The following is a 26,164-nucleotide window of genomic DNA, read 5'->3' as shown; positions in this document are numbered from 1 at the left end:
AGTATGTGGTTTCTCTAGAAATAGGGTGCTGTTGTCTAGATCTTAAGGATAACCAAGATCAGTGACCATATCCTGTAATGTTTGTGGGAGTCTATGAAACGCTATTGGCCAACACCCCACCCCTGCTAAGAGTTAGCCCAATCCTAGCACAGAGCTTTTTATCTGATAGCCTGTGATGTCGGAGAGACTTTTTCCTGTGGTTTTAAAGGCATTTTATTTGCCTTTTGTATAAAATCATTCTCCTTCCTGTATGTCTATAAAAGAGAAGGGGAAGGATGCATACCCTGGTACCATACACCAGGGCAGCCTCTGGGCTTTGGGAACTGTCACAGTGAGGGGAGTGAGTGTGAAGGGAAAGAAAAGAAGGGAAGGAAAAATAAAAAGAAGAGAAAAAGGAGGAGCAGTGGGATACAATGGCCTGAACTATAGAGATATATTGTTGTAGGCAGGGTTGAGAACAGAGAAAAGAGGAAATAATGGAGTTTCTGACAAATAATAGCTATAGGAGAGCAGGAGAGCTAGGCTGGAACATAATAGATCACTGGCCTGACTGATTTCCATTCTGTGGCTTTATCTGCTGCTTTAACCCTTGGACCTGGTCTGGACTGCACTCCATGTTGTTTTTAATGACCAGTTCTCATATGGTTGCCCGCCCCACCCTTCACCGTATGAAGATTGTTTTCCTCTTTTCTATGTGCTATGGAGAACTGAGGCAAACTCTGACCAGCTACAGTTGCTGTGTTCTTACAGAGGCAGGAGCTGGCGCTAATTGGGCAGTGCCCAAAGAATTGTCCAGAGTTTGTGTGTAGTTTCTACAGCTTCACCTTTCCTAGCTGGGCACTGATGATGGCTCTGGAGTAGCTGCTGGCAGCCCCTTCTATGGAATCCTTACCAGTGCCCCTTTTGTAGATTTCCTGGTCTTTTGACCCAGTTTGCGGTCTTCAGTCTCAGCAGCAAGTCCACTGCTGTCATCAAGATTGTTCATGGGTCCAACAGCAGAGAGGTTTATTGGGGGCAATGATCAAATTGATCTGGAACTGGAGTGATAAAAAAATTACTTTTAAATTTCCAACTGTAATCAGCTACCCCTTCTGATGTGGCTTTCAGTTCATATCTGAAGTCCTTATTCTTTCTTAACCTGCATTTTCTTTTCATTGCAAGATACGTTGTTCGTTATGTAACTATAGCAAACAAAACAATAATTCCAAGAGATTCCACTTTCAGGGTCTCTTTCTCCTCCATGTAACACAAATCTTAAAACAGGTAAATACCTTTCTTCCAGTTTGGTAAAATATAAAATCTCTAAGCACTCCCCTGTGCTGTCATCCTTGAATCTAGAAATAGAAAAGCCTCGCAGGTATCCTGGCTAGAGGAGGAAGCGACTACACAGCAAATCATCCACTGAGCCAAGGTGGTCCATGGAGGCCTCTCTCTCTCAATGGATGGGCATCTGGACTCAGATCTCTCTCTAGAGACAAAAGTGGATGCATAAATCTGAAACTTGATTGGTGTGATTGCAACGTAGCTAAAGCCAGGGCAGGAAACAGTGTGACAGTATACAGCTGACCTCCAGGACTGCTGATGCCTCATCATGTCCCTCAGGGATAACACTCTCCATCTGACAGTTTGATATTATCCCTCCTTTCACACACACACACACACACGCACACACACACACACGCACACACATACACACATATACACACACGCACACACATATACACACACATATACACACATACACACAAAACCCAAAAAGCATAACCTCATGTTTAAAAAAGATTATGAAGATACTAATATTGAAAGGATGAAAGTATAGCTGTATAAAAGTAAAAAATGCCACTCAATATAATTAATGTTTTGCTTTTTATACATTTTTTCTATTGTTTTTGTCCTGTTTTACCTTCATTTATGTATTATCTAATGTATTGTCATTACCTTGTATAAATGACCCACCACAGTATCAGTGATAAGTAGTAGATTTGAGAAATTTCCTTTACAAAATAGAGAATCACGCTGCTCTTAAATCTGAAGATTTGAGTTGGAGACAAAAAAAAAAAAAAAAAAAAGAAAGAAACAGGAAATTATCAAAGAGCTGAGGAATTCCCCTACATACACACCTCAGGAAGGAAAATAATGATAAAATAGTTCTATAATTTTCAAGCCCAGACTACAAAAATGGCCTCAGACAATTGGCACCAATATAATCAAAACAGTAACAAACTCAATTTCTCCCTCACACCCGACCCATTGTTTTTATACACATCACTTCCATATCACATATTGACCTGTTCACAAAGGGAAAGGGAAATTCTGCCTCATGTGAGGAGAGTGAGCTCTCTCATGGAGTGAGCAGGCTCTGGCCTTCACTCTACCTCCATACCAGCAAACCACAGAGCTTTCCAGACCTCAGGTTCCTCCTCAAGAGAATAAAGGGAAGGAAAGTTTTGTGACCCTGAAATCACATACACAGATAACTAGGTAAGTATTAGTTTGGGGTGAACCTGCTGCTGGAAGAGACGGGTATTTGAGCCATTGGGCCAAGTGGAAAGAATCTGCTCCCTACATGTGAGTGCTGGCCACTCGGCTGAGGGTCCAGACAGAAGGAAAAAAGTAAGAATAAAAAAATTATAGTAAAAAATTGGGGGAAAGTAGAAGCAAAACTATGTAGAGGAATGAAGAGAACTAACTGAAGGGGGGAAGTATGAGAAAAAGGAAGGCTGGGAAATTCATGATAGACTTAAAGTACAGAATATACTCTATGAAAATGTTGTTATGTAACCTGGCACCATGTACAAATGATAAACATATTGTGTCAATTAACCTATAAAGATGTTGATACTCTAATTCCAGGAATGTATTGGATGCTGGATATAACTGGCTCAATTTCATGTTGATACTTCTCAACATTAAAGATAAATTCAAGTCATCTTAAGATAAACAGAACTGGGTCAAATATGCCTCCAAAAGAAATTCACCTCCACAGCTAATTCCAATGAGTACAGTTCAGGAAGAGAACCATCCCTCACCTTCACAGCTAATTCTATGAGTATAGTTCAGGAAGAGAACCATCCCTCACCTCCACAGCTAATTCCAATAATATAGTTCAGGAAAAGAACCATCCCAGGGGCCTTAGAAACAACTCAGCAGCTAAGAGTAGGGGCAATTATCTCTTTGGGCATTAAGACCTCACAGAGCCTGCTTTAGCTGCTCTTCAGGGGCAGCAGCTGTAATTAAATTTGATTTTCTGTTGAAATCTGTCAGTCTCAATGTGTTGTTTTCTTTGTTAGTATGTTAGTGTTTTATATCATAGAAAAACTGTATCAAAATTAAAACAAACCAAAGCATTAAAGTCGTAACATAAACATCTTTTTAGCTCCAGAAAGCTGAGCCCATAGGTAGTTGATAGAGTGAGTTTTTAGAAATGGGGAAGAGAAGTTTTTAGAAATGGGGAAGAGAACGGAGGAGGTGAAATAGAACAGCCTGTCCTAGGATCTTGCTGTCTCCATCTGTGGTGGTTTGAATGGGTACTGCTCCCACAGACTGTCATTTGAACACTTTGTCTTTCCTGGTGGCACTGTCTGAGAAGGTTTAGAAAAGGCAGCTTTGCAAGAGGAAGCATGTCGCCTAGAGCAATCTCGCCCGGTTTCCAGCTCACCCTCCCTGCTTTGCTCTGGCAATTAAAGATGTGAGCTCTCAGTTTCCTGTTCTAATTGCCATGCCTGCTCCCATGCTGCCCTGTATCTCCCCTATTTCCTCTGTGACTGTAAGCCAAAATAAACTCTTCCTTCTCAAGAAAAAAGAAACAATCAAATTAAAAAAGAAGAAATGGAAAGGGGCCATTCATTTTCAGCAAGCTGGTTCAACTCTGTGTGCCATCCCTGTGTTGTCAGTCAACTGATTTGGATAGAAATCATAAAAAAGTACATTGTTGCTCCCCTGGCTGCTGGCCACCTGGAGTGCCAGCAGCTAGTGTTACCAGCTCAGCCTGCTTTGCTTGAGATTGGAATCAAGGGCAGCCGAAATGTAAACATCTAGGAGAGGCTTCAACTAGACTCCTGCTACAGCCCAGGGGGTTGCAGAGCCAACTTACTCCATGGAGCGAGCCTGCTGCTCTCTATGACGGAAAAGGGAGATTCACGCATGTGCAGTGTCTCTGGGTGAGAGAGGTGTTCCTCTCGTTCCTACTTGGAGGTGTCTGAGGTCTTAAAGTCCTTCGGTGATCAGAACCATCATTGAAGTTTCTGAAACAATCATGCATGCCAGGACAGTTTTCTCGTCCGGCTGTGAGGCATTTGAGGAAGCCACACAAAAAAGTCAAGTACCTATGTAGAGTCAGGCCCTTAGGACTCAGAGAAAATTTACCAGTAGCATTCCTGGTCCTCAGAGCTTTGAACTTAGCCTGGCCATACTACCTGCTTCTTTAGCTTGCAGACAGCCCATCATGACACTTCTCTGCCTTCATCAGTAAGTGTGCCACCCCCTCTGGCAAATCCGCTCCTGTGCATTTCTGAGTTAGGATTTGAGGATGCATCGTGGAGGATGCCGTGTCCTCCACTGGTGGTGATGTTTTTAGAGGTGATGGAGACTGAAAAGTGAGGCGTGGTTGAAGGAAGAAAGTTATTGAGAGTGTGTCTTTGAAGGGCGTATTCTGCCCTTTCCAACTCCCGTCTTACTTTGCTTCCTGAGCACCATAATGAGGCTTTCTCTGCTCCATCGTGCCCTGTCTGCTATGAGGAATTGACAACCCTTACACCGTAAAACTGAAGTTCTGCGTGCCAGGCGTTCTTCCGCAGTGACCAGAAAGCTAATGTCGGTTCCCTTTAGTTCTGACTTTCAGAGAGCCCCAGTACAAGGTCTCACTTCAGTGTGGTAAGGGTTGTTTTACGTAATATGTGAAGACATTCGCGGTAATACTTGGCATGCTAATTACTAATATTCATTAAGTAATGGCTACTTAATTACTTGGGATAAGGACATAAAGTAACAGAGAACAAGGACATTTGTTTGGGGTGATCAGGGAGGCTTATATGGAAAAGGCATTGGTGATGATATATAGCTGGCTCATCAGAAACTACATTTTACAATTTCAGGAATTCTTTTATTTTAGTCAAATACTTTTGTTTTTTTCTCTTGCCATAGAAAGACATAAAAAGCAGACTGCACACACAAGTGAAATGCCAGGGTCCTTTGGAGGGTGGCACAAGTCATCTTGAAAAGCAGCTGTTGCAACTGCCCACTTCAGTTTCAACATCTGTAGACACCCTTTCTATCTGCTATTCTGGAGGAAGAACTGGGTCTCAGAACAGCCAGTGACACCAGCCACTGAGGTATGGAAACAAAGCATTATTCAGGCCCCTTTTCAACCAGGGGAGCCATGGCTGCATCTCCACGCGCTTCCTTCGCTGAGTTCCCTCTGTCCTCCAGTGTCTTGTGGGAGCTCACGTCAGTTCCTGGGCAATGCCTTTCATCTCTCTCCTTCCTGCCCTTGGGTCCCTGGAAGAGCATCAGAAAAGGGTCAATCGCACCAGCAACTGACCTTGTCCCACGTTTGTCCCAACAACTAGATGGGAAGAAAGCTCTGATTTTGTAGCAGACTTCCACGTCTTACTTTCTAGTAACAAATTACATCAACCCAGTTTAACATATTAACAAAGATTTTAACCATAAATAGAAGAGTTCTTACTAAATTTTAATGTGAGGGCTATGCAAGGCAGTGTTTAGGAAGGAAACCCAACCAAATCAACATTCTCCAGTGGACTGGCTAGGATGGGAGTGTTGGAACCATTTACAGTAAATACTTCACTGTATCGAACACACTGTTGTCCTAGGAGCAGAATATACAGCAGTAAATAAAATCTACCTTCTAGAAACTCCACATATAGGGAGTGAGAAAAATACAAAAGCCCAGGTAGTGCATTTCAGAGCAAAACAGTGGCATTGATAACTGCCTTGTCTGTGTGCATTTATGTGTCTACATAACAAACAAGAGAATTCTTTTTCCCTCCTCTTGCACTACCTGGGCACCAAAATGAAAAAAGTCTCCCCTAAAGCTCCTTATCATACAACTCTATTGGAGGTACGGGGCACCACCAGCTATTTGCTCATTTCCCTTTAGGCTTATGCATCTGTCTCAGATTAGCTTTCCTCTTACGGAGATTAGATCACCTGAAAAATACTCATTAATAATGATCTCACAGAGATGACCGCAAGTGCAAAATCAAGCCGGCCAATGGACGGGAGAGGGATTCATGAAGCCCCACCCCAAAGTGAGGAGCTATTGACAGCTGGTGGTTGCTAGAGAAGGAAGAGTCAGCTTTCATCAGGGATGTGGTCCCTAAGAAGCTGCTGATGCTCCATCAGCAGATGGTCCCACACTTACTCACACACACACACACACACACACACACACCACACACACACAAACCACACACACACACACCACACCACACACACCACCACCACCCCCACACACCAGAGAGAGAGAGAGAGCAGAGGGAGAGGGAAAGGAAGAGGGAGAGCGAGCGAGCAAGAGGCAGCACTAAGAAGACTCAGTAAGTTTTTTAAAAACAAAGATGGAGAGAAAGAGAGCACAGAGAACTGGAAGGAAAATGGTTAGAAGAGAGAGAAGGAGTTGGAGGGGAGGAAATAGGGGGTATATTTGATCAAAATATATTATATGCATGTATGAAACAACAATAAAAATGCTTAAAATAATAAATCTAAATTGTAACAGGACTAATGCTAGCTGATAATAATACAGCTTTGTGGATATGTCCTAACATTGAGCATACCCTTTACTTGAAAGGATTTTAGGGTATGTGCATCATATCTAAAAAAGAGCTTGGAAAAACTGTCATAACTATATACTTTTTATTTGGAAATCAGAATATTCCTATTTGAGTTTTAATACTAAAATAGGAGAATTTAGACAGACATGTTGGCATATGCCTGAAATTCCAGCACTCGGAAGGCTGAGGTAGAGGAATAAAGTGTTTGAGGTCAGTCGGGGCTATAATGCAGGCTCCAGGACAGCTAGCTGGACCTTAACAGCAAGATCCTATCTCAAGAAAGGAGGATAGGACAAGCAGAAGGAAGAGGAGCAGAAGGATGAGAAGGAAGGGAGAAAAGGGAAGGGTAGGGAAGAAAAGAAAGGAATTATGATCTAGCATCACTGGTGAAGAACAGGCCACAGATGCAGCTTGTGGCTCTTTTCATGCTCAGATTTATAAAAATATGGAATCTACATGTTAGTGCAATTGGTCTTTAAGCAAAAGGAAACACAGTCAACCTTTCCTAACCATGAGTTCCACACTTGTGAATTCAACCAACAAACTATCAAAAATGTTCAGGGAAAATGTCTATATTGAAAACATACAGTTTTTTCCTTGTTCGTATTCCCTAAGCAACACACTGAACACACTGTAACAACTGCATTCATAGCCTGTCCATTGCGTTAAGTAGCAAAAGTAATCTAGAGACAGACTACATGGAAATATGTTTGTATGTTATCAAGAACTAGTACGACATTTTGTAAAAGAGAGTTGAACATCCTTCGATTTTGGCATCCTGTATTCTGGCATCTTTGCTAAACCCAATAGTTTAGAATCTCTCTCTCTCTCTCTCTCTCTCTCTCTCTCTCTCTCTCTCTCTCTCTCTCCTTCCTTTCCCCATCCTCCCTCTTTGTTTGTGCATGTGTATAAATTTACAGATAAATCCCACTGTTTAATATACATGCTTTAAAATTTATTGACAAATGCCACTATTTAATGCAGTTATCTTAAAACTACTATGTAGATTATTAAGCAGGGGAATGTGTAAAAGAATATGCATTCTAAAATTTTTATTTTGCACTGACATTTTATAATATCCTTTATTTGGAGCTGATATAAAATAGATTTTTAATACTGAGTTATCATAAAAAACACTGAGTGGTGTTTTCAAGGTGCTTATCATAAGCTATGAATATAGAAGTTAGAGTTGGCCTCCTCTAAACTGATAAGGCAAGCGCTTTGGGCTTCCTTCGCTATGACTTAAATAATGACGGTCCTGTGCTGTCACATACCGAAGAGGGAGCCTGCTTGGTTCGAAGGCACAGGTGTTGCTCAAGGGACTCTGAGAACTCCTGCATTCTGGAATGAGCTCCTCTTTGTGGTCCCGTTGGCTCCTTCAGTGACCCATCCATCGAGAATTTTCTGTGATACTGCATGGGAAGATGGCTTCGGGATCTCTGGTCCTCTTGAGAATGTCGTCTAGGGTGGCAGTCAGCTGATGTAATGCTGGAAAATGCAGGAAACTAGGAATATAGAAAAAATTAAGTTTACCTCACCATGGATATGTGCAATTCTAACACAAAAAAGGGTACATATAAAATAACAACCAGAGAAACCATACATTCTAGGGAAATTTGTCTTCTTTCTCAGCAAGAGCTTCTTCTGCCATAAGGTGGCAGAAGCAGTGGTTACAATACAGAGCATCTCCAGACTAACGTCACTGCTTGGTCTTCTACTAACAGACAGTGGAAGACTCCAAGCCTGGAGTAAAATTGCCAGAGTAAACCTTTAAAACATTTAGTGACACTAAAGACATTTCAGAAATAATGAAAAGATGAATATTTATGGACTTTAAAATAGAAAATAATGGAGGAGTTATGAGGAACAATTATCTAACCTATATGTAAGAAATCACTAATACACATCAAAAGCAGTATAAAATTAAGAATATATGAAAACCTTAGAATCCTATGCATTATCAACACCTAACAAATATCCAGAACATACACAACCATATCATGAAGCTTTCCAGACATGGAGGTCATATAATGACATCAATGTTGAGGTCACAGTTGAAAACAAACAAAGGGAAGAGTTTAGAGAAGCCAGATTTCTGGGCAGAACTGTGATGTTCTCTGCTTTCCTCACACTCCAGCCCACGTCAGTGTGTAGACTCTGTACTGAAGACATTTATCTCCATGTTGCTAAATCCTGCACACTGTTTAGTCTGTCTCCGTCACTGGCTCCTGTTCAGCTTAGTTTCCCATGGGCCCTCCTGGGGACAGGCTTTCCTCTCCATGCCGCCACTCTACACCTTCAGCTTCCTTAGATCTTCCTGTCATAGCAGCTCAGACATTCTATTCATTTATTCCTCTGGCTTTTAAGTGTGGGGAGTCTCCAAGGCTGTAGTTAGTCCCTTCCTTTTCTCTCTCTTTTTGTTCTGCACTATCCTCCTACACCTGTCTGGACATCAATTTCTAGCTATAATCCTAATTTATATCATTAATGCTGACCTCTCCCTGAGCTGTCTATTCCACTTACCGTCGTGTTCCATAGACTCTCAAACTGACATGTATATCTCAGCTGCTCTAGAAAGCTGTAGAAAGATACTGTTTTGGACCAGGCTTCCAAACTGGCTCCCAACAGGTCAGGCTAAACTAGAAATGGAGTCATGCAAGCTAAATCTCCAAGTCACGGAACTAAGAACCCAGAAGAAATGAGACAGCTGAATTTCCCAAACAGGCTAGTTTCAATGGGCGTGCTAATGAAGTAACCCCTGGTTTGACCCTTATGCAAAGATAAAGGCCTAAAGTATCTTCGCATTAACCAATCAGTCATTTTCCTACTGTTTGTCACCCTATCCAGTCTTTTAAGTAAAGACACTTGGAAATATCGATCTGATTTTATCACTTGTTTCCGCTGCTTTCGTTCTCTCTGTGTCTTTAAAACCAATCTCAGTCCATCAGAACCTGCATCCCCTATGTCTGTAGGATGCAGACATCAAGCACGGCGATGAATCCACTAGCAATGCCTTCTCACCTGATGCATCGGTTTGAATGATATTCGTGCACTGCACTTCAAGAGCTAAGGGAGCCAGGAGAGAAAGTACATTAGCACCTGATTTCAGAGGGTAAGAGGGAAAGACATGTTGAAGAAGACAAGAATTGCCTGTGTACTTCCTCTGCCAGCTCTAAGCAATGAACAACCTGCGGAGGGGAGAAAGAGGAACTGAATCAAGTCCTTAGACTTGAAACCCAGTATCAGGCCCCTATGGTGAAATCTAGCACCTGGAGCCCCACAGCCTTTGCCCCTAGAGAGTGCACACAGATTAAACCTCTGGAACCATGTTAGACAGGTACCCAGGCAACACCTCTCCCTTAACTGTGAGGAGCAGAGGAAGAAGAAGCCAGCACTTTGTAGAGCAGGAGAGTTACTACAAGGCTTTGCATTCTAGTCCAGGGCCAGGGCTTGCTGCAGTGAAACGCTCACCAGACAGAAACTAAAACCCCAAGCCTTGGGGTAGAAAATAGGTTAATAGAAATGGGTTAATTTAAGTTGTAAGAGCCAGTTAGTAATAAGCCTGAGTTATCACCCAAGCATTTATAATTAATAATAAGTCTCTTAGTAGTTATTTGGGAAGTAGCTGGAGGAACAGAGCTGATTGCAGTCCTGACAAAAGACTCTACCTACATCACTGTAGCTGGTTATAACAGTCTGGAAGTGATGAATCTACCTGAACAACTGGCAGTATACAGCAGTGTGACCCTGTGTCTTGCTTGGGTGCTGCACCATCTCAATAGGCTTTGAGTTTGGGCTGAGGTTATGAGCCAACATTCTAGTATCAGTGATCATGTAACTGCTCATTGCAACCTTTCCAACAGTCCAAACAGTATAACATGGAGAGAATACTTTCCACTTAGGGAATGTAAAGGGAGGCAAGAGTCAAACTGTCGCCTAAGAGCTTAAAGTTGATCCTTCCACAGTAAATTTTCCAGGAACTGGGAAGATTCCCACAGTCTAACTATAGGCCAGGGACTGTGGACAAACCCACTGATCTACCTCAACCAAGGGGGAGGCTGTGGGAACACAGCACCTTTCTAAGGTACTACTTGATGCATACTATGCCCAATTTAGGGTTTGGAACAAAACTGAGCTATGTTTCCCTCTAGTGTTGAAATAGAATAACGCACCAACAGTGAGACTTCAACAATATATTAGTGCCATCTAGAGATAAAATAGCAGAAGTAACTTTAGGTTTGGGAAAAGAAGCAGGCACAAACAAAACTATACAATAAAAACGACACAACAAAAAATAAAAACTGTTATATAAAAAAACAGGTACAAATAGATACCTATCCCTTAAATGTGCAGACAGCATTGCACGCCGTACTGGCTGGTTTAGTGTGTCAACTTGACACAAGCTTGACATAGAGCCATAAGAGGAAGGAGCCTCAGCTAAGGAAAAGCCTCCTTAAGATCCAGCTGTAAGGCATTTTCTCATTTAGTGATCAATGGAGGAGAGACAAGCCCTCCATGGTGGATGGTGCCCTCCATGGCCTGCTAGTTCTAGGTTCTATAGGAAGGTAGGCTGAGCAAACCATGGGAAGTAAGCCATTAAGCAACACCCCTCCATGGCCTCTTCATCAGCTCCTGCCTCCAGGATCCTGCCCTGTTTGAGTCCCTGTCCTGAGTTCCTTCAGCGATGAACAGCAGTGCAGAAATGCAAGTTTTTCTCTCCAACTTGTTTTTTGGTCGTGGTGTTTCATGGCAGCAATAGAACCCCTAACTGAGACATCACATCAGCAGGAACTGCGAGAGGTTTGTGATCTCACCTAGTGTTCAAAATATGATACCAGAAATTGACTATATTAGTCTATGTAGCAGCCCTTAGTGGATTCCTCAAAGGAGCTGTTTTAGTAAAGCCAATGAGCTTCCAGAAAACACAGAGAAATGATACAATACTCTAACAAAGGAATTTCACAGAAACATGGAGGAAGTTTTTAAGAACACAGCTAAAATCTTTGGGATGACTAGTACATTAAGCAAAACTTAAAACACAATGCAAGGCACCAAGAGCAAAACAGATGCAACAGAAGAATAATGGAGACAAAGACAGGCTACTTGGAAATTCAGAGAAGTTAAAAAGAAGGAAGAATGAGGAGAGTGTGGGATCTGTTGGGTAACATGAGCAGAGAAATATTCAACTTGCCAGGGCTCAGGGGAACTTGTGAATATCAAAGGGAAAGTTTGCCAGAGTTGTAAAAGGAAATCCCCCAAACACAGAGATGAAATCAGGCACTCAGGTCAAAAGTCATAGTCTGCCTCAAGTCAAAGGAGTGTACTGTAATTATAGTCAGTTTCCCCAAACACACCACAGGAGTTAAAGGGAGTTTTTCAAAGGTTAGAGATAAGACAGAAGGCTCCGGCATCAGAACAAGTAAAGAAACAAATAGCAGGTAGGTAGGGCTATCCAATGCATGGGACACCTTATTTCTCGACAGAAAGATTATGCAGATTGAGTGGCATGAGATTTTCATGGGACCATGGAGAAATCAAACCTACCTATCAAAAATATTGTGCCTAGAGCACCAGAAGATACATCCGGGAGAACCTTCACCTGGCGATGGATGGAGATAGAGACAGAGCCCCACATTGGAGCACCGGACTGAGCTCCCAAGGTCCTGATGAGGAGCAGAAGGAGAGAGAACATGAGAAAGAAAGTCAGTACCATGAGGGGTGCGTCCACCCACTGAGACGGTGGGACAGAACTAACGGGAGATCACCAAGTCCAGTTAGAATAGGACTGATGGAACATGCGACCAAACCGGACTCTCTGAATGTGGCTGACGGTGGAGGCTGACTGAGAATCCAAGGACAATGGCAATGGGCTTGGACTCTACGACATGGATGGGCTCTGTGTGAGCCTTGTCAGTTTGGTTGATCACCTTCCTGGACCTGGGAGGACCTTGGGAGGACCTTGGACTTAACATAGAGTAGGGAACCCTGATGGCTCTTTGGCCTGGAGAGGGAGGGAGTGGGGGAATGGGTGGAGGGGAGGGGAGGGAAGAGGGAGAAGGAGGGGGAAGAGATGGAAATTTTTAATAAAAAATGAGAAAAAAAATAAAATAAAATGAAAGGCTGAATTTAAAAAAAAAAGAAGCTAGAGCTAATGGACCAAGCAGTGACTTAATTAAATTTTATAACACTCAATAAAATTAAGTATAAATATTGTAACTGTAATTCTTGCTTGATAACTGTTTTGTTATATGTAATTTTACTATGTTAAAGTTAAAGCCTTCCTTTTTGTTTAAAAAATATTGTGCCTATTACAGCACCTCTTTAGAAATGATGTCAAGTTGGAGTCATTCCTAGATGAATGAAACTGGATACATACATTTCCCTGAACATCTCCAAATTCATATATATATATATGAGTTCCTTAAACTGAGAAAGAAGAAAGCAATAGATGACAAAATTCCCTGGTAAGATTCACAGTTCAGACTGGTTCAGAGTGTTTGAGTGTTCTAATACTCTAAACCTGGTGTGAAACCATGCACATGTTTGGTGTGAAGACTAAGGAACAAAGGAAACTAAGAGAATAAGTGCATGAGCATGTGACCAGGTAGACAGCATACAGACATGTAAAGGGGGCATCATGAGTGAAATTATCAGGAAACAGAGTGACTACGCAGGGTGTTGTACTAGGACACATTTATTACCTGTTTCTTTTGTTGGTTTGCTTTGTAATGACTCCCAGCTCCAGAACCACATCTGCCCATGTAGCCATGCTCCCCCAGGATGACAATAGACTGAAGTTCTAAAACTGTGAGTGAGTTTAACCAAATTAAATGTTTTACTTCTTAAGAGTTGCTGTGGTCATGGTGTCTCTTCACAGCAATAAAAATCCTAAAACAGAAGTTGGTACCAGGGACTTGGGCATTCCTATGATAGGCTTGATCATGTGTTTGTTTGGAGGAATTTAGACTTTGGCACTTGGAAGTTTGGAAAGCAATGAAATGCTTTACGCACTGCTTAATGGGTCATACTAGTAGGGACATGGAAGACAGTGGTGCTTAAGAGTTATTTGAACTATGAGGGGCTGGCTCAAGATGTTTCAGAGGTATAGACTGTGTCATATGGATATTAGTGGTAACTCTAATGATGATATTTAATTAAAAGGAGCAAACTGAGCAGGATAAATTGCAAAAAGGAAATTTTCAGGAGGTAAAAGACCACCAGGAAGAGGAATGGAGCTAAATCCTGTGTTCAAGGAGATAAACAGATTAAGAATTGTAAAAAAGGGAATGATGACCTCGGGGTAAGATCCCACCCAGCTAAGTTTAAATTTCTGACTTGGGGAAAGAAACTAAAGAGAAGCTTAGAGCTGGGTATGGCATGACACACCTTTAATCCCAGCCTTGGGAAGGCAGAGGATGGTGGATCTCTTGAGCTTGAGGCAAGTCTGGTCTATAGATCAAGTTTCAGAACAGCCAAGCATAGGCAGTGAAGGACAGAAAACCAGTCAAGATATAGTTGAACAAGGGGATCATTTTCCAGCCCCAGCACGCAGCCAAACTTAGTAGCTTCAGTCTCATGGTTCTGGCTTTGGAGTTAAGGACAGAAGAAAGGAGTTGTGGAATAAAGCCACTGAGGCTAGGCATGTGTCAGGATTGTCCCAGAAAGGAGACCTAGTAGAGAGGCCATTGTGTGAAGCTGAAGCCTGAATTGCCTTGAAGAATCCAAGATGTTAGAGATGCCAGAGGTGTGGGATACGTGCCAAGGAGATCTGCTAGCAGGGAGTGGAACCATTCCTAGAGAGAAAAGTACGTTGCAGTCAACAAAGCTGAACAGCGTTGGAGATCTAAAGAGCATTTCAACATCAGAAATGAAGATGCAAAGTTTTGAGTTTGCCCAGCTGGTTTTCAGTCTTGCTTTGATCCAGTATTTCATCACTGTGCTCCCCTCCCTATATTTTGGAATGATAATGCCATTATATGTTAGAAGTATGTGATTTTGTAATGGTCTGCTCTGTCCCTTTAAGAGACAAGCCATGCCCACCCCCTCTCCAGTCCGTGGAGGCAAGCTGATCTTCAGCTTCCAACCTGAGTCCCTTCTTTTCTGGCTCCCTCTCGAAGAGGTAGCTTCACCCCACTTCTCCCCTTCCCCTTCCCCTTCTGTTCTCTCTCTCTCTCTCTCTCTCTCTCTCTCTCTCTCTCTCTCTCTCTCTCTCTCTCTCTCTCTCTCTCTCTCTCCCTCTCTCTCTCTCTCTCCTTCTCCCCTTCCTCTCCATAACTCAATAAATATCCAATCTCACTTTGTGTGGTATGCCCATCCGTCTGTCTCTCCTCATAGGACTGGCTACCTCATCGAGGTCTTTCACCCACCATGCAGCTCCCTGCCTGCACCTCATTGTTCCTCATGGCCCACTGCAGCTGTTTGGGGAACTGCACTGTCCCTGCCTGGGACTGGCTGCTCTCAGGACCCACAACCCGCTGCCTGCCACCATTTCGAGGACCTGAGGTGTGGTGTCATGGCTCACTGCCAGCTGCAGCTACTCTGGGACCCGCAGCATTTTACTTTTACCATCACAGATTTGCCTTTTGATTTTGACTTTACAAAGGGTGTTAAGTCAGGAGTGTAACCCCAGCCCCTGGCATTTATCCCAGCCCCCTGGCCTGGGAGTTGCTTTGGTCTGGACTCCAAATCCCAGCATGCCAGGGAGGAGGGTCAGGACTACTCCCACAGGCTATTCATGTGGTTTTGAGTTTGCATGTGCTCTCCACTTTCCTGTCTCCCTGCCCTGTGCTCAGCCAACCGAGCACTGTATTTAATAAAACAATGGGCATTTTAATTTGGTTTAATCTGACCTAATTGGATTTCTTTGTGCCACCAGAGCAGCTTGTTTGAGGATTTCTTCCTAACAGAGGGAATACAGTTAAGAGATTGCCATGTGTCTCAGAAAGACTTTAGACTTTGAAACAAGTTTGAGACTATGATAGACTGTGGGAACTTGTAACATGAGGGCCTGCTAGTTGAGGTTTCTGTCCCGCCCGATACCCAACAGCTGGCAAGCCCCAAAGAAAATTACACAGAGTCTTCATTCGGTTATAAACTGATTGGCCCATTAGCTCAGGCTTCTTAATAGCTCATGTAGCTTATATTAACCCATTATTCTTATCTATGTTAGCTACATGGCTTGGTACATTTTTCAGCAGGGCAGGTCATATCCTGCTTCTATGGTGGACTGGGCAGGATTGGGCAATGGGCTTCCTTCATCCTAGAATTCTCCTGTTCTCATCACCCCACCTCTACTTTCTGTCTGGTTGACCCACTTATACTTTCTGCCTGGCCAATCAGCATTTATTTAAAACATCATTGACAGAATACAGACATTTATCCCACACCAGGTACTTTTTAAGTTAGACTAAATGCATTTTGCATTATGACATTGTTACAAGATTGTGGAGGGCTAGGGAGTGGAATGTAGTAGTTTGGATGTAATTGGTCCCTATAATTCAGGAAGTAGAACTATTAGGAGGTGTGTCTTTGTTGGAGTGGGTATAGCCTTGCTGGAGGAAGTATGTCACTGTGGGGGTGGGCTTTGAGGTTTGCTAAGATCAGTTGACTTCCTGTTGTCTCTGAGTCAAGGACTCTTGAAGGGGAAGTCCAGCCAATCACCTTGTTTGTAAAGCATGTCCCCCTTAGGCTAATATTTACTTATAAAATCTTGCGGGTATGTGGCCCACTTTCTCTCTGTTTTCCTGTGCTCCTCACTGGAACCTTGGCTTTTGTAAGTTCCTTTTTCTTTCCTTTATTAAAGCTGAATATTATATATTAAAGCTAGTCTGGTTAATCATAACTGCCAATCAACCATGCCCCTTCAGACTCTCAGCTCCAGCACCATGTCTGCTAGTATGTAGCCCTATGCTCCCCATCATGATGATAATGGACTGAACCTTTGAAACTGTAAGCAAACCACCCCATTTAAATACTTTACTTCTTAAGAATTGATATGGCCATGGTGTCTCTTCACAGAAATAAAGTCCTATCTAAGACAAATGAAATTTGCTTTTACAACTGAATGAAAAGGGGACAAAGAGAGAAATTCAGGTGCGTGACAACATCTGTTGAGCTCTACCTCCTGATTGAAGACAGAGAAAGCAGCTGCTCACTCTTGTGCTGCCTTGCCTCCTGGCCAGAGTGTTTCCTTACAAATGCTTTGTTTTTTAAGTTACTCTTTGTCTAGTATTTGTTGTAGCGGTGAGAAAAGTAACCAATATCAAGGGGAAAGGAATCCACTTATGCCAGAGGATTTGTCCTTAACAAACTTCCTACATGGGATAGAGTAGTCAGTCAGAACCTAACTGGCCAGGGACACAGACACTCGGCTTCAGTCACCCCTCTTATTCTGTGCCTGCACCACCTAAGTGGGGCGAGAGCTGGGCAGCACCTGTGGAGCCCAGCACCTGCGGAGCTAAGCACAGAGGTCTAGGCTCAGTAACCACTGGACCTCAGAGGGCTGCAGAACACTCCCCCACACTCCACACCTTACCCACCTCATTTGTAAAAGCCAGTTCATGGTGTTTCCTTTTACCCACCACCTATCTATGAAGATCGAAAATTGCAAAGCACACAAAAGCATAAACATAATTGGAAGAGTGAGAGCAAGCATCAGCGACAGGCATAACAAAGATGCTGCAATGACCAGTCTTGAGATGACTCTGATGGGTATGCAAAGCGCTTCTAATGAATCAAGTAGATATCATAGAAAAAGCACAGATGGATGGGCTGTGCCATCAAGGAGAATCCAAACCTAAGAAAAGACTGGAAGAAATGGCAAAGGCCAAAACCACTGTGAGACATGAGCGGTGCCTTTTGTAGACTTGTCAAAAGACTGGAGTCAGCTGAGGACAGATGTTCTGAGCTTGGGGATATGTTAATGTAAACTTCAAAAGTTGAGAAGCAAAGAAAACAACTGAAAACAAAAGCATACAAGTCAAACAAGCTAGGAGAAAGGACCATGAAGCAACTTCAGGGGGCATAGCATTTTAACAGGGATAAAAGAAGAAAAAAGGAACAGAAATGTTTAAAACAGATAATGACTGAGATTCTTCACAAATTAATGTCAGATATCAAAATTACAAACCTAGGAAGCAAAGTCTACAGTCATACCACACTGAAGGCACCCAATCTTGTAGGATCTTGGAAGCTAAGTAGGGCCGGGTCTTCCTAATACTTGGATGGGAGGACACCAAGAAAGACCAGTTCAATGAACAAAGAACACCCATACCTGGGCAAATCCTTTATTGAAAATCAAAGACAAAAGGAAAATAGCATATACAAAGGAATAAAGATAAGACCTGGTCTGACTGGTCAGAAGTTGTGCAAGCAATAAGTGAGCAAAGGAAAAAGACACCATTGGTTTATTCAGCGCTCTGTATAACACTAAGTTGCTCATCAAAGGTGAAGGAGAAATGTTTCTCAGACAAATCAAAATTAAGGAACTTTGATGCTAGCTGATATTTATTTTGTCAACAATATTTTTCAATAAGCTCTTTAAGCAAAGAGAAAACAACACATCTTAGAAACAGATTTACATGGAGAAAAAGAAGTGAATAAAAGAGAGTAAGTGAAAGTAAAGAAAACATCACTTTACTTTTTCTAAATTTATCTGCAAAAATCAGAAGTTTATTCCAATTGATAACAATAGTCACTCATACTTGCTAATGTATATCATATGTGTATATATATATTACATGCTAATGAATGTCATATATACATATACACACATACATGCTCATGTACACGTGAACTGATAGCAGTGACAAGAAGGAGAAAGAGGGATTCTTTTGTTGCTATAGCATGATCTCCTTCCCATGGGGTGGTACCATGTTTTACAGAAGTGAACTTGTAAACTCTAGAGCAAACCCTAAATAATTAAAAAAAATTATGTCCCACCATAATTCAGTGTCCCCATACTCAGTGGATGGCAGTACCATTCCCTTGGATTCAGGATACTGTCTGAGGAACTGCCCTCAACACCCAGATGTGCAGCCGACAGATCCCCCTTCTCAAGTGTCTCTCAAGACCAATCATTTCTTCAGTCCAAGTCATCATTTCATCCTTTATTAGATTAGTGTGGTTCACCTAATGCACACTCCTGGGAGTGCACATCTTGTATCTACTCCCACTTGGTTTGATTCCCAAAGCAGCCAGGATAGTTAAAACAACAACGTACTCTGATCAGTCACCTTTTCACTTTGTGCCGGCTCAGCTGAGTGACCCTGGCCTCCGTGGTCTACTCTCTTGCACGGGACAGTACTATGGAGGGAGTCCTCCCTGCAGTGATCTGATCCACTGCCATCTCTCTTCTCATCCCTAAGGGCTGTGAGAACCACTGATAAAAGCAAAGCGTGATGGCTCACACCTTTAATTCCGGCACTAGGGAGGCACAGACATGTGGATCTCTGTGAGTTCTAAGCAAGCCAGAGTTACATAGTGAGGCCTTAGCTCAATCAAATAACATAAAGAGAACCTCTGACACAAAGATGTCCTCTATCATGCCAAACCCAGAAAAGAGAGATGTGTTCATGCTCGGCCTGCCTCACCATAGTTGCAGGACTTTCCTCACAAAACAGCCGCATGTACAAAACCAACCAACCAACCAACCAACCAACCAACCAACCAACCAAACACAAGAAAGTCTTGCAAACAAAGGATGGCTGTCATTCTTCTTACACAAATCCATACTTGTGTAAAAGGGTTCATATTTTCACAATTGCACCAACTCTGACAAGACACTTTCCAACAATGGCACCTGTACCAACAAGCAGATGGTGACTCTTGCTTTGTGTCTTCAAGAATAAAGGCCTTTGTTTAAACCAGGATGTGAGTTCCTCCCTTTCTGTTAATAAAGACTTTACTGTTTCTTTCCTCATTACATATACCTGAGACTTGACAGAGCATAGACCCCAGATTGTAATTAGTGTACTCATTCCTGAGTATAATATTTCTGTGTGTTGTTTATTTGTTTATTTTATACCCATTGTTTGGACTTTGACCTGGGTAATCATTTCCACTCTCAGAAGAAACAGTAATTTCCCGTAAAGCCTTTCAAGCCACTGTGGTTGGGTCGGGTCTCTAGTAGAGACTGTCCTAGGATCCCACAACTCTCCTTTGTGACACTACACAACTGTAACCAATGTAACTGTCCAGTGTGTCTCTACCATTTGGCCATTTGCTCTACCATATCAAGGGCTGTGTTGTAGAACCTGGCCCCTGACTTGTTTATACTGTGGGTTAGATGTACACAGAATGGATGGAGGCATACAAACTTGAAAGAGGTAGAGGACTAGGGAGTCTGCTGTGAGATTGTGTCTCCTAAGAAAGTCAGAAACTACTCCTATACAGTCTCACCAACACAGCTGTCTACACAAGAGCTGAACAAGGACAATGCCAACAACCATGCTAATGTGTGCATGGGAAAAGCCCAGGAAGCCTCAACACTACTCAAAGAACTACAGGCAGCAGCAGAAATAGTCTTCTCCAGGGATGAGACGCCAATTCGTTATCTAATACTAATGGCCAGTCCTGAAAATATACACACAAGTAAAATTATAAATGTTGTATTATGTATTTGTGGATATATATTATATACATATATATAGGCTATATATGTATATAATCAACAATTAATAAAAAAGAGGCCATGAATTTGAAAGAGAACAAGAAGGGAGGTGTGAGAGAATTTGGAAGGAGGAAAAAGAAGGGGTAAATAATATAACTGTATTGTAATCTCAAAAAATAAAAAAAAATATTTTTACATGAAAGATCTAGAGGAAAAATGCTATGTTCTTCATCAAGATTATAAAAAGTGGTCAATGATTACATAAAATAACAATTGTATCTGTTGGGTTAGCATTTAAAAAATATTTAAACAACACCAACACTAACAAGAATACAAGACCCAGTATCTTATACATAGGACTTTCAATGTGTAGAGCATTTTCTGAAAGCCTTGAGATCTATGTGTCAACAAGCTGCTTAGATCTAGCCACTGGGCATTGCTACAGTGTGAGTTGTGTTGCTCTGAAGATCATCTATTGATGCTCCCCGTAACTCAGAATATGGCTGTAATTTAGCAGGAGGGCCTTTATAGAAGCAGTTTGGTCAATGACGCCTTTAGAATGAACCCACTTCACTGGCTTGCTGTGTGATGCGAGGATGTTTCTTTCCTTCTCTTTTCAGTATTCTAGCAGTTTTCTTTGGCAATGTTTTATGATCTCTAATAATAGTCTAATAATAGTACTTACTTGGTACCTGGTGCTGTATTGAGTATTTATGTATATTAGTCACCGAAAGTCATGGTACCTTCATGATGGAGATATGACTACCACTGGTCCCATTTAGGGTAATCTGAGCAAGGACATTAAGGACCTTGTTTGGAGCCATGCTGCCCGTGGAAGCAGAAGACAAGAGCAAGAGCTCCTTCCAAATCTGTCACCCTCTCCCCTGCATACCAGCTTCCCCTCATCCTAGAGAGGAGAGTAAGGGCCACTGAGTGTAGTGATGAGTGAGCGGAAGGCTGCATTCCCGCCCAGCTCCCGGCAGCCTGGCTAGCTTATGCCCCAAAATAACAACACACAAACTGTATTCATTTAAACACTGCCTGGCCTATTAGTTTCAGCCTCTTATTCACATCTTGATTAACCCATATTTAATAATCTGTGTAACAACACGAGTGGTGTCTTACCGGGAAAGATTCAGCATGTCTGACCTGGCAGCTGGCTCCATCGCGTCTGTCTGAGGCATCTGCCTCAGAGAGGAGAGGCATGACGACTGCCCGAGGCATCTGCCTCATTCCTAGCATCCTGTTCTGTCTACTCCACCCACATATGTTCTGACCTATCAGGCCAAGCAGTTTCTTTATTAATTAACCAATGAAATCATCATATAGATAGAAGACACATCTACATCAACTGAGCACTAGGCTAACAGTTCCACTATTGCTGTTTCCTCTCTTGAACTACAGAATGACTACCTATTAAAATTGAATATGAATACATGTAAAATATGAGAAGCCATTCATCGCCAATCATAAAACATTACAGTATCTCTTCTTTCCAGCCTTTTGGAGATACCTTTGGTGTCCAGTTCCAGTGTACCCCTTTAGTGAGTAACTACAGGGGAACTGCTATAGCAATGAGTATGTAACCACACTTAGGGGCGTCGTGGACAAAGATGAAAACTTTGAGAATTTATTACTTTAATTTGAAAATATTCTAAAAGAATATAAAATAGAGAAATGGGATCTGAAGGAAGAAAAAGAGAATGCTGAATGTGGATTGTAGAAACTTGCTTGTTCCCTTCAAATGACGTCACAGGAACAGTCACACATGGCATCTACCCTGGAGCATGGAAGAACTGAAGATTCTTCAGTCAGCACTCGGTCTCTTCCCTAAATGATGTTTCATAACTGCAAGGCCCCTCACACAGGGCTCAGGTGATGCAGAACAAGACTGGAAGAACTGTAGTGAGCTGTGAAGATGAGCAGACAACTGTATCCACTAAGCTATCAGAAATGGATTCCTACAATGATCAGAATAAATGGTTAACATGGAAACGGGTTTGCCTCTGTTTTGTATCCCTGTGGTGATGGAAAGGGAAGGCGGAATGTATAATAATAGGCTGCATCTTGTCTTCTTTTTTTTCACCCAAGGCAATAAGTTATACCTAGAGTTCCCCAATTCTTTAAATCAGCAATCACAGATTGAGTCTGAACAAAAAGCATCGTTCTTTGAGGATTGACTTCACCCTGATTTATACTTCATTCTTTCTGTCAGCTTATATTTCCTACTAGACTAACATTTTCATAAGCATTAGAGATCATGTGTCTATTTTTACTTCACAATCCCCATGTTTGCCACAATACTGTGAAAAAAATATGTGTTCAATAAATATGTTGAATGAATTAATGCTCTGTTGCTGTGTTAATGAATAAGGCTGAGAAAGATGGATTAGAAAGCACATTCAGTACAGGCAAGAAGGAGGAAACTGCCTATTCATTTAATAACCAGTGAATCAATTATTTAGATTTAGAGAGGGAAGAGGTTTTGATTAGAGCAGTGGGAAAAAAGAAAAGAGAGAATGAGAGAATGCATCCTGGTTAATCATTATTAATGAGATTTAAACAAAACAGTTAATCATTATTAATCAGATTTAAACAAAACACAAAAGCTGAAAACCACTATTGACCAGAACTTGAAAGGCCCTGTTGCTGAGGATACCACATTCTTGAGATGTAGAATATGGAGCCACCAAGCTGGTGCTCACCTAGAAGCTATATCCCTACTGGTTTCTTTTCACAGTGCAGGGAGGCATGCTACTGAGGAAGAAAAATAACCATTAATCTCATCCAGATGTTTCCCTCTGTGTGCTGTAGTAACAACTGACCTGGGAAGACATGTCCACCGGCGTGATAGTGGAACGAATGTCGCAGGGTGATCAACCACTTTCCAATTGGATTTAAGACTCACTCAACAAGATGAAACCCTTACCTGGCACCGTTACTGAGCCAGGGACTAACCGCTAGATTGAGCACAGACCCTAGTGGAGAACCTATTGCTATGCATCAGTAGCTCCTGTCGTTATACCGTAGATTAGGGCATCCGCATGCTTCATCAGAGAAGCTTCTGATTGCAGTAGATGATAATCAGCACAGCGACCCACAACTGCCCAAAGTGCAGGAAATAAGTGACATCAGAATGTCCAGCCCTAAATAGAACATGCATCCCAAAAGCTCAGGGGTCACTGTCTGTGAAAGAGGGGGTGGCAATAATGTAAGAGCTTGAGGTAGTGGGTGGCTACAAGGAAACAGTGGCTTCTGGTCACAGCAGAGAAACTGAGATGTGAACTCAATGGTTATGACAACACACAGAAACCTGTTAAAGCTCAAGCTAAACCAAATCCCCATCCAGGGGCGAGGGCACGACATTCCACCCCTAGTCAAGTAGCTACTGGCAATTCTTAGCTGCGGAAGGAAGAGGCTGGTTTTAAGCTGTAGTGTAAGGCCACACACCTGAGAACATTTGAGCAGCACAGACTGCAAATTGATCTTGCTGGGGGAAAGAGACACAAGATGGGGTAGGAAGAGAAGCATGGGCATATGTGGATGGAGTTAGAGAGAAGGCAAACACAGTTAAAACATATTGTGTGAAATTCTCTGAGAACTAATTTTAAAAGAAAAGCAAAACCCATGTTATTCCAAAATGAGGAAAATTCTAGCACATTTTGGTAATAAAACCCAGATTTGATTTACAAATATACAGCATTATTTATTTAAATGAAGGAGAACTGGCATGCTTGTTTTCTGGACCTGCGACCATATCGGCTCTGTGTCCTCTGACTTGTGGACTGGGTGTGCACTGTTCCCAGCGTCTTCTCTGGCACTCAGATATTAAGTTTTATTCCACATTTTGTCTCTTAAAGTACCTACAATCATGTTAACCCATTAATTACAAAATGGATTGTTTATATGGAGACTCTAGCCAGGTTAAATTAAGGAAACGGTCAAGTTAGAGACAAGCAGAAAAATACAGTATATGTATCCCATTGAGAAATGCTGTTGACAGTAAATCTATGGTTCGACCCCCCCCCCCAAATGCTGCAAGCTGAACATGAACTTTCTAAACAAAGTAGATGATATGTATTTAAAAGTATAAGAAACTCAAGTTTATTTGGGAAACTATACTTTGCAAAACTGGGGGCTTGTTTTCTAGGAGGCCATTGCAATAAACAGTCAATCACAGTTTTCTCTTATTGCCTTTGCCTGGTACCCATACCTAGAAGCCTCAAACTAATTGTACTCCTGGTTCACAGATTTTGAAGATCTCATTAGGTCTGAAACATTTAATTCTGCTGAGATTGCATGAGACCACACCATGCTGGCAATGTATTTTAAAAGAGAGAAATGGAAGGTTGGGGCTGAATCTCACAGACTGCACGCAGCCCCGCTTCATTCTTCACCTAAGAAAATGGAAGTGAGGAAGCACTTCCACTGACCCTGCGGCACTGCCCGTTCATATGGTGAGGGGCGTATTTGAAATGTCTGTGTCTCAGAAAAGTCTCATCTCTCAAGCTGTTGAGTAAAAGCAATTCCTTGCACACGTTACCGTACACTCATTGTGGATCTGGGGCCCTGAACTATTGAAGGTAAACCTTCAATAGGTTTATCCACGAGTTTACTTTGTTCTGAGGTTGGCAATGAAGGGGTTTGGGTAAGCTGTCTGTACTAGCTGGAATTCTAAGTGACTAGTGAAAAAGAAATGGCATTATTACTGCTGTGTACCTGGGAAGTCGACGGCGTGTCTGTGAAGCCTGCCATCACAGCAGCTGAAGAAGGCACTGTGCCAGCCGGAGTCCTGACCTGGCTCAGCCTGCCCACCCACTTTTAGGAGCTCCCCTCTCACATTGTGCCCCGTGCCTCTGGCTGCTACGGGAAGGGATTGACGGTTGTTCCTTCTCTAATCATAAAAAGCTATGGAAACCAAAATAAAAAGTGTATTATATTTACCAAAGGCAGTGATTTGCTTTTTGGAATCTCCAGTCCCTTAAAGGTCATCATATACGTGATCTAATTTCACTATTTCAACACCTATACAGAGCAACTACAAATGCCTCTCCTTTGGCCCAAACACTGTCACTCAGTGATATGATTTCTGATTTATCAGGGAGTATGAGCAGTAGTTCAAGATATCGTAGGTTCCTGAAAATAAAGAAACTATTACTTAAAACTTAAAAAGATAGTTCTCTTAAAAGGCAACTCAAACACAGAAAAAGATTTTTTTAGAAGAATGGATAAAGGTTTTGAAATATTAATCTATGCCAAAGAACTCCTCGAATATTCTCTAAGAGAACCCCCTTCCCTGCCACTCCGGCTCCCCCTGACTTTATGGTAACTCACTGGGCATGGCAGGGAAGCCTTCCTGTAGCTTGCTTCACGTGATCGGTGGTGGTCCCGGAGTCCTCGCTCATCCTTGTCTCTCCAGCTGTGACCCCAAAAGCTGCTCATCCATTTGGCAAAAGACACATCATCATCATCATCATCTCTGTGATCCATGGAGATGTGACTCAAAATATTAAAACTGCCCCTAAAACTGGCAGAAATAGTAACCCAAGATCTGATGAATCCACCCAGAACACTAAACAAAACTGGTATCTGAAATGGTCTCTGATAATGGTATCCTTAAAAAAGAAAAATTTACCAAACAACCACTTCATCATCAGGCAGCCTGGAGCAATGTCTATTTATAAACTCTGCAGCCCACACTCCCCTCCCCCTTGTCTCTTTAAATTGAGAGGCTGTTTAATCCTCCTGTTTCCAGGGCTGTGCC

General features: G+C 42.2%; 1 protein-coding gene across 1 annotated transcript; it reads right to left on the bottom strand.

The window, feature by feature from the left end:
• Positions 1–5,346: 5,346 nt before the first annotated feature.
• Lnp1 (leukemia NUP98 fusion partner 1) lies at positions 5,347–25,890 on the bottom strand. The gene is made up of 3 exons (XM_038344747.1): positions 25,735–25,890; positions 8,066–8,296; positions 5,347–5,496 (listed from the first exon to the last, which is right to left on the bottom strand). The coding sequence occupies exons 1-3, from the start codon at positions 25,888–25,890 to the stop codon at positions 5,347–5,349; spliced, it is 537 nt and encodes a 178-aa protein (XP_038200675.1).
• Between the last annotated feature and the right edge of the window lie 274 nt (positions 25,891–26,164).

This window comes from Arvicola amphibius, chromosome 10 (assembly GCF_903992535.2).
Source record: "Arvicola amphibius chromosome 10, mArvAmp1.2, whole genome shotgun sequence".
NCBI classification, from domain to species: Eukaryota; Metazoa; Chordata; class Mammalia; order Rodentia; family Cricetidae; genus Arvicola; species Arvicola amphibius.
The sequence above is the reverse complement of the archived record's forward strand: the minus strand, read 5'-3'. Positions and strand labels throughout refer to the sequence as shown.